The 9,265-nt window shown below is 46.5% G+C and overlaps 1 protein-coding gene across 3 annotated transcripts in view; it reads left to right on the forward strand.

The window, feature by feature from the left end:
* Positions 1-8,220, forward strand: part of SHROOM2 (shroom family member 2) — a 144,359-nt gene extending 136,139 nt beyond the window's left edge. For 2 of the 3 annotated variants that reach the window (XM_041740576.1, XM_041740579.1), the window contains 2 exons: positions 2,282-2,554; positions 5,449-8,220. In XM_041740576.1, coding sequence (XP_041596510.1) covers positions 2,282-2,554; positions 5,449-5,715 — 540 coding nt within the window. In that variant the 3' untranslated portion in view covers positions 5,716-8,220. The remainder of the gene's footprint in view (positions 1-2,281; positions 2,555-5,448) is intronic. The other variant, XM_041740577.1, reaches the window with a different exon arrangement.
* Positions 8,221-9,265: the final 1,045 nt, after the last annotated feature.

Below are 9,265 nucleotides of genomic sequence, written 5' to 3' on the forward strand. Positions count from 1 at the left end.
GATACTACAGGTTTGAAGGCAAATTTTCATGCATTGGCATGAAATCGTTGTTATGGTAATTGCTAAAGAATAGTGACACTGAAGAATTACCAGGAACACTGGCTAGGGCTCCTCATACATCCACAATCCTCTGAATTACTTGAGGTATTCATTCAGCTTAGGGTCGGCTTCAGGCAAGAACTTGGAAAGTTCTCCATCCCTATAATCTGTTTTGTGCTTTTCCATAAAGTAATGAATATCTGCAAAAGAGCCATCTTAGCTGTGGCATTCGAAGTTGATTTAAACCATCTCGCCAGATAAGTTGGATACACGGACACACAGATAGGAAAGCACAGGCACACTCAGATTCCCACGCTCGGAGACAAAACATCAAAGAAATGTAGATGCATACAGTTTTAAGTGACTGAGGAAGAAAATGTCTTCGCATCTTGAGCAGCTAGAAGCTGACCTGAAAAAACCACTGAGTCAGGGAAAGCATCTGCCTTCAGCTCAGGTCATGATCTCAGGGCCCTGAGTTCAAGCCCCATGTCAGGCTCCCTGCTCAGTGGGCAGTCTGCTTCTCCCCACCCCACTCCCCAGCTGTCTCTCCCTCTCTCGTAACCTCAAACAAAATAAAATCTTTATAAAAAAAAAAAGCCTAAAGCAATTTATAAATTCCATGTGGTCTGTCTTAAGAGAAAAACCATGCTGATTGATCAGCATTGAGGACAGCTGTCCTTTAAAACGGCTTCCCATTGGGATGCCTGGGTGGCTTAGTGGTTGAGCGCCTGCCTTTGGCTCAGGTCATGATCCCGCGGTCCTGGGATCGAGTCCCACGTTGGGCTCCTTGCCTCTCCCTCTGCCTGTGTCTCTGCCTCTCTATCTGTATCTCTCATGAATAAATAAATAAAATCTTTTGAAAAAATAAAACTGCTTCCCATTGTAATCTGCCAGCTGTCTAGGGGCACTGATAAGCCTGAGGCACATTGAGCCAAGAAGAGGCAGTGCCCTGATGAAAGCCTGTGCCTTTGAGGTCTAGGGGGTTATTTTTATATATGTGTATGCACACACAGATGCTGGATGGAGATTCTCTGTCAATGCTTCATCCTGAGACAAAACTGCCGTGTGATCAGCTCATGCCAAGTGTGCAGTGCTGCGCCAGCGGTTCAGTGTGTCCTTCCTGCAGGCCGCCATGGGTGGACCTAATGGCAGAAACATGTCCGTGATCATAAGAAAGTAATTTTTTCCAGGGCAGGGTTCACACATTGTACTTCTTTAGAGCCATCCCTATAACTCTTCCCAGATATAACAAAGGAGGCAGCTAATCTTGCCACTCAAGTCAGATTGTATGGCACCACTTCACTTCATGAGGGTGGACAATTTATAGGTTTTATTTTTTATTTTTGCCCTTTAAAAAATAATCTTTTTAAAGATTTTATTTATTTATTTATTTATTTGACATACAGGGAGAGCACAAGCAGGGGGAGTGGCAGGGAGAGGGAGAAGCATGCTCCCTGCTGAGCAGGGAGCCCAACATAGGGCCTGATCCCAGGTCCCCAGGATCATGATATGAGCCAAAGACTGACGCTTAACCCACTGAGCCACCCAAGCACCTCAAAAATAATCATTTAAAGGGCTAGTGGGAAAGGAGAATGGGGAGTCGTATTTAACGGCCAGAGCTTCAGTTGGGGATCATGAGAAAGTTTCAGAGACTAGTAATGATGACGGTCATACAAGCACATATACTTAATGTCACAGAGTGTTGCACTTAAAAATGGGTAAAATGATCAATTGTGTTATATGTATTCTAAATAAATAATATATATAAATATATTTAATTTAGAAATATATTTTAGAAATACATATTAATATATTAATACATTAATTATAATATATAAATATATAATATATTAATTATATACATATTAATATATTATATCATATATAAATATATTATTGTTAATATATTGATATATATTAATTATATATTTATGTTATATTAATATAATATGTTATATAATTATATTTATATATTGTATAATGTATTTTATATTATATATTATATATAATTAATTTAGAAATATATATATATATTTCTAAATGCCAGTGACTACCAGGAGCTGTTATCCTTCCCCTCGTCTTATAAGTCCTCTGTTGTTTGATGCAAAGTAAACCTTTACCCCATTCAGCTGAATTCCACACAGGTCACTTATCTCAGAGCATGGGAGCGGTGACCACGGCTGCAGATGCCAGCTTGGGGCCGTCCTCATGGGTGTTTGCATGCCACCCTGTGTCCCCACAGCAGGAACTCATTGAGAGCATCAGTCGCAAGCTGCAAGTGCTTCGGGAAGCCCGGGAGAGCCTGCTGGAAGACATCCAAGCCAACAGCGCCCTTGGGGACGAGGTGGAGGCCATTGCCAAAGATGTCTGCAAACCCAACGAGTTCGACAAGTTCCGCATGTTCATTGGGGACCTGGAGAAAGTGGTCAACCTTCTGCTGTCGCTGTCCGGCCGCCTGGCCCGAGTGGAGAATGCCCTCAATAATTTGGACGACAGTACTTCTCCTGGTGATCGGGTAGGTACCTCGTGTCTGATCTGGGCGTCAGCGTGGCCTGTGGGCAGTTGTGCACAAGGTGTCATAAGGTCACTCCGTGAAGCCACACACAGTTCTCTAGCAGCCCATCCTGGGCTCTCCCTCTCTTTCTGGTAACTGAGACAGGTGCTGCCGCGGTGTCCAGGGGCCGGAGCGCCGTCATCACTGGACCGCCAGGCTGCTGTGATCCTTGGGAGGAGCCGTGGCTGCTTTGTGACATCTTTTCATCTGTCCCCATGGATCGTTACTAATAACTGTGTCTTCCTAGGAAAGAGTCCTTTTCACTTTTCTTGACTACGTGTAAGTGGAGCTCACCTACTCTGACAAACTGTAAACACTCAGTGATAGTAAAACGTGATGTTGCTGCTTTTAACAGGAGTGCACATAGCAGTCTGGAAAGAGGCAAACGACTTGCCAGCCTTTTCTCCTTCCTGGAGGTGTGCAGCTTGGAACATGTCTCATAGTTTCGGTGTTTCACACACAGAATACGGGAAGTAATACCTGCCTCGTTGGCTTTTCTTCCAGGTCAAATATCAGCAAAAGATTGAGTTTGATTCTTTGAGTAGGCTCTCAAATGATCATCTTAATTATTAATAAGACTTCTTAACTTCTCTGAAAGGGGGGGGCAGAAGAAGCACCCTTCTCCCTTATTCCAGGTGAGAGTGGTGTCGTCCACATAAATCTTCTCAAGTGTGGCTTTCAGACCATTGTTGTTCTACACTAAGCTTAGTCATTAGTTACCACCATTTCAACATACTATATAAGCATTTAAAAAATAACTGAGACCCTTGGGTGATTTCAGATTCCATATTGCTGTTTTTCCCATCCTTACCAGGTGTATCTATTTTTTTTAAATATTTAAAAAAAATTTTTTTTTATTTATTTATGATAGTCACAGAGAGAGAGAGAGGCAGAGACACAGGCAGAGGGAAAAGCAGGCTCCATGCACCGGGAGCCCGATGTGGCATTCGATCCCGGGTCTCCAGGATCACGCCCTGAGCCAAAGGCAGGCGCCAAACCACTGCACCACCCAGGGATCCCTACCAGGTGTATCTAAAAAGAGTTAGGGGCACCCGGGTGGTTCAGTGGTTGAGCGTCCACCTTCAGCTCAGGGCATGATCCTGGGGTCCTGGGATCGAGTCCAGCATCAGGCTCCCTACAGGGAGCTTGCTTCTCCCTCTGCCTGTGTTCCTGCCTCTCTCTCTCTCTTTCTCTCTCTCTCTTTGTGTCTCTCATGAATAAATAAATAAATAAAAATAAAATTTTTAAAAAAGAGGAAAATAACACAAACAGGAAAGAGATTTATTTTTACATAATTGGAATATTCTCAAGCATTAAAATAAGTGAAAAAATAGTATGGCCTTTGCAACTCAGCTCATCTTTGATTCATCTTTCTTTCTGTGTATGTGGAAGAACAGAGACTATATTTAGAATTTCAGGATGATAGAAGGAATCACAACACTAAGTACCACATGCGTGGTCCTCCTGGGTACCAGACTATGCAGCCTTCACTCCGTCCCTGGGGGTCCCTCCGAATGCAGTGTTTCATGGCCACGGCCAGATGCAGTGCAGTGGTCCAGTCTCCAGCATAGCTGGCATTGGAGGGGAATCCATTTGGGCAGCCAAATCTCAGGGAAGCTAAACTTTTCAGAGACAGACATCGTAACCAGTTAAAAGCCATGGAGGGAGGTTTTATAAGGCTCCCTTCATCTTTCCAGATAGAAAATGAACACGTGAGTTGATGCAGACACATCAGATCCTCCTCACAATCTCTGCAGCTTCCTGTCCCCATTCAGCCCAACTGATTTCAATAGCCCGAAGCAGACTTCTAGAATCCGTTAACATCGGCTTCCCTTTGGGTTGGAATTAATTTGCTTTGCCTCCCCTCTTTCCGTGAAAATTCACTGTATGTGTGTTTGACGTGAAGCTAGAGGTGTCCCTCAGGAGCGGGCAGGGTGCCCTACAAGGCAATGGGGTTTGCAGGTGCTTCCTGGAAGCCTCGCGTCGAGAGTGCTCTTCCTGAGTGTACCTGTTTTACAGAGCGCCGCTGCGTCCTAGACCGCTCCCGTGTGGCTGTGGATCAGTGTCCATGGCCAGGTTGCAAAGTAGCAGAATAACAGAGTGGCTGTCCTGGTGCCCGAGTGCAAATCACACCGAGGAGATGAACCCCCCGGCCTCCCCCAGTTGACATTGGAAGGCATTTAATGCATTCATCTCTTCCTTCTTAGTTTTCATTAAACTTGGGGATGGTAGGGACAGCTAAGTGTGTATTTTGCAACTATGAGTGCCATGTTTTGGGGACGGGGTCGTCTGTGTCCCCCCCCCAGCAGGACCCTTGTAAGGAGCCCAGGTATCTGCCCCCAGCCCTGTATCCCTTCTGCCTGCCCTGGCCCCCTGACCCGCATCCTTCTGCAAGGCTGCCCAGAGGCTCTTCCTCCTGCCCCAGTGGTTTAGAGACCCGGCTCTAGAAGTTTTTTAGACTCTATTTCTTTTGCCTACTTTACCCCATGTCTTGCCACAGACAGGCCTCTGGCCTGCCTGGGATCCCCGGGTCCTTTACACCTCTTGAGCCTCTCCGAACTCTCTAGTTGTCTGTCCCTGGCCCAGTCTTCTCATCACAGCGGTAGGAAGAAGCGAGGGTGTCCCGAGCCGTGAGTGCTTACGGGGGTGCTGGGGCTGGAGTCTGCCGCAGCCACCGAGTACATTCTGCCCACACCCCAAGTCTTCCCGCGTACATGTCATCAGGTCTCTGGTCCCTGCCTTTGGTGTCAGGGCCTCCACTGAACCAGCCCCCACACCTGCTGGCATTCTCAAGGCGTTGGCTGCAGCCCCTGCTCTAGGCCTGTTCCTCAACGGGCTTATCTCTCTCTCCACAGCAATCGCTGCTCGAGAAGCAACGGGTTCTCATCCAACAGCACGAGGATGCCAAGGAACTGAAGGAGAACCTGGACCGCCGGGAGCGCATCGTGTTCGACATCCTGGCCAGCTATCTCAGCGAGGAGAGCCTGGCGGACTATGAGCATTTTGTGAAGATGAAGTCCGCCCTCATCATCGAGCAGCGGGAGCTGGAAGATAAGATACACCTGGGTGAGGAGCAGCTGAAGTGCTTGTTCGACAGCCTTCAGCCCGAAAGAGGCAAATAGGAGGCCCGTCCCTGGCAGCGGACAGGGACTGGCCCTTGGAGCTCCGTTCCTGAGGATGCAAGTAGAAACCTCAGCCTGTATTTATCTCCTGTAGGGCAAATCCTCTGGTAGCAAAATGGCTCTTAGGAAAGCAATAACTTCCATGTATGTTTGCAATGATTTATTTAATTTTTTTAGTTTCCCTTTTGGATGCTGAGCAGAATGTCTCACTGGTAGCCATTCTCCTTTGCAAGTTAGCACACATGGCACCAGGCTCCGGTGGACGGCGACTCTCCACAGTCTAGACTGTGGGCTCCGCTCACGCCATGCATGCGAGTGGTTATAGTCACTGCTAGGTCTGCCCTTCCTCCCATCCACTCGGGAAGCGGCCCCGCTGGGTGGGGTGCGTGAGACGGGAAGCCCTGGTGCACATCTTACTCTGTGATTCGTCCAAAGCATGGGCTGCCATGTTTTATCCCTCTTCGTCCAATGGTGTGGAGTGTTTGTTGTCCCTCATTCATTGTCCACCAGCAAAAAACATGATGATAGGATGGTAATTTATTAACATTTAGGAAAAGTGAATAGTTTCCGAGTAGTTAAAAACCCAGCTGTGAAATGAATAACCTGCATGTTGGGTTCACTCATTCTAAAACCACCACTGAAAGAAACAGTCCGCATGCTTTAAAACACACCCACAGAACAAATAGCTTTAGTACTGACGTTATGGCCCAAGGGATGTTTTTTCCTGCAGAGTGAAATTGCTTGGTTAATCGTGGATCCAGTAGTGTTATGTGCTTGCTAGACATTCGTTTCATGAGACCAATGGTGTGTTTCCGAAATTACTTTTTCCCCAAAACACTTCTTTTGTTGCATATGGTTGTTAACGATAATCGGCTACTTGTCTCTTTTTGCCTCCTTAAATCTGCTACCTTGCTATAAGGGTCCTATGCATTTGCTTATAAGAACCTTTCCTCTGGCTTTTCAGAGGTCCTATGAACTAGACAACCCCTAAAGTTGATCTTCTTCTGCCCATTTTATTGGTTGAAATTGCAAGATTCTAAAGAGAGTCTGTGCAGTAGGAAAACACTGTCGGGCTGTCGGTTTCCAGTGGACAAGTCACAGACTGGGAGAAAAGACTTGCCAATCATGTATGTGACAAAGGATCTAGATCCAGAGCACATAAAGAACTTTGAGAACTCAACAGTAAGAGAACAAACAGCCCAGTTAGAACGTGGGCAAGAGACTTACCTTGGCACTTCACCAAAGAGGATATGTGCATGGCAAACAAGCATGTGGGAAGATGTTCAACCACCAGTGGCTTGGTTATGACTCATTTTTTATCTACGTCGTTGCAGACCTAATGTGTGCTCGTTCACAGATGCTCATCTGATTCAATGCCTGGTAAATGGCAGGAGAACCCCTTGGGTGAATTCGTATTGAGCTGATATCCAGACATTTGTTTGATGGAGGGATCGTTTAGATCCTCATTTCCCCCTATTCCCACAAAAGTCTGCCAACAGGTAGGGAGATGTATGTCCCTTTGTCAGCAGTGACCATTGCCTTACCAAAACACACGTGCACATGAATGTCTTAACTGACTGATGTCTATACTTCCTGAGCCAGAGAGGGTGAGCTGGACTCCTGAGCCACAGCATGGATGTCTGTGCACCCCGGGGAGGGGTCCCAACTGGCAAGCTTCAGTAATGCAGGCAATAAACACTCTTTTTGGCAACCCAGCCATGCCAAAAAGATAAATGCCTTTTCACAAGTTTTCATTCCTCTTAAATTAAGCTATTTCTATCTAACTTGAAAAATTCCCCATCCTGCCAATGAAGTGTCCTCCTTCCCTCCTGGTGCAGTCCCTTGCTGTGAAAACTGGTCACTTCAGAAAAGGTGAAGCTGGCTGTCCACGGACCTCCATCGTTCTCCCTCAGGGGGACAACCACAGTAGTTTGAGTGTAGTTTGCTTTTAATTTAGACAAAGCTTTTATCTGTGATTCTTTCCCCTCAAATACAGTATTGTGAATCATTTTGATGATCAGTATGTAAAATGTGAATAATAGAATTTATGTGTCTGGATCCAGCCTTTTGAGGGCTATTGAGGACTTTCTCTTACACATAGCAATATATAGTGCTCTATTACCCTCTCAGCAAAGCACATGTCATCATACGTGTCCTGTGCCCGTCCCATTTGCCTCTTAAATGTCTGGTTAGCGGGGACCCAAAGATTTCAGTGAGTCAATGTACATAACTTTGTATATAGCTATATTATTGCATACGACAACGATCTGGTGCTAATGTTCTGCCCTTGGCATTCTTAGGTGGTGGCTGACTCCCCTCCTCTGTCATAACTCAGCTCTGGAATGCTCTATATAGCAAGGTTTCAGTCAGGGGCATTGCCTGTGGCTTTTATCCTGCCGTCCACTGTGGAAAATGTGTACATATTTCATGCTTGACACTTACCACTTACCTCTCAACACATCATCCTGCTTGACTTTAACAAAATAAATAGTGTCTCTGAGTGAATGGAGCATGTCTCTGATTTACCCAGGTTAGTTTTTGTTTTGTTTGTTTGTTTTTAAATAGTTAGACTGTTCTCACCATATGCCCAATTCTGAAACTACTGATAAGTTGTGGGACTGATTACTTGTATACGCATAACGTTATGCCAGTCTAGCCAAGGCTGATGAGTTTGCAGTCAGGAAAGAGTCAGGGACACAGAGTGTATCCATTCGCTGTTGCCACAGTTATGCTGTTTAACAAGCAACTATAAAACTTCAGTGTGCCATAGAGTGTTTCTTTAGCTCGTGAATTTGTAAATCCTGATAGTCTCCGCCCCATGTGCCTCTCCTCTTCCTCCCGGGACCAGCAATCTGGCCTGGGCGTGTCAGTGGCAGGTGCGTGAGAGAGCAAACCCAGACACGAAGGTATCTTCCACATACCTGGTTACATCACACTGCTCCCCTTCCATTGTCAGAGCAAGTCCCACAGCTGAGCTCAGGTTGTGGGATGTGTCCCACCTCTTCGGGGGCAGAAGCCATGAAGTCATGTGGCAGAGTGTGAATGAATGCAGGGTGCGAAGAATTGGGGCCACTGACGGGCTCTGTCCTCCCACACCCGCGTCTCCTAATCCGGAAGGACACTAAAGCCACGCTCCTGGAGCAAGGGCACCTCTGCCGCTCCCTAGCCTTACGGCCGTGGGCAACATACTTGGCCTCCCTGAGCCTCTGAGTTTTTGCTCTGTAACTGGAGAAGAGCTCCAGAGCTCAAGTGAGCTCACTGCTGTTCATGTGCTTCAGGCCATGCCTGGTTCAGAAAAGTCCTCCGTAAGTGTACGCTCTTGTGGTTTCCTCATTCCATCTGCCCCTGGAGGGAAATGCCTTCCCTGAACGAATCTGCCAGAGCCACCAGGGAGATGGGGATTTCTTTTGCTTGGGACGGTGAGAAAGGTTTCTTTTTCTTTTTTTGAGAAAGGTTTCTGTTCCAGGGTAGGTTTGTGGGACCTGAAGGCTAGACGTGGGGGATGGGGGGACACGGAGGTCTCTTTCATAAGTTATTCCAAACTAGAGTG

Source organism: Vulpes lagopus, chromosome X (genome assembly GCF_018345385.1).
Source record: "Vulpes lagopus strain Blue_001 chromosome X, ASM1834538v1, whole genome shotgun sequence".
NCBI lineage: Eukaryota > Metazoa > Chordata > Mammalia > Carnivora > Canidae > Vulpes > Vulpes lagopus.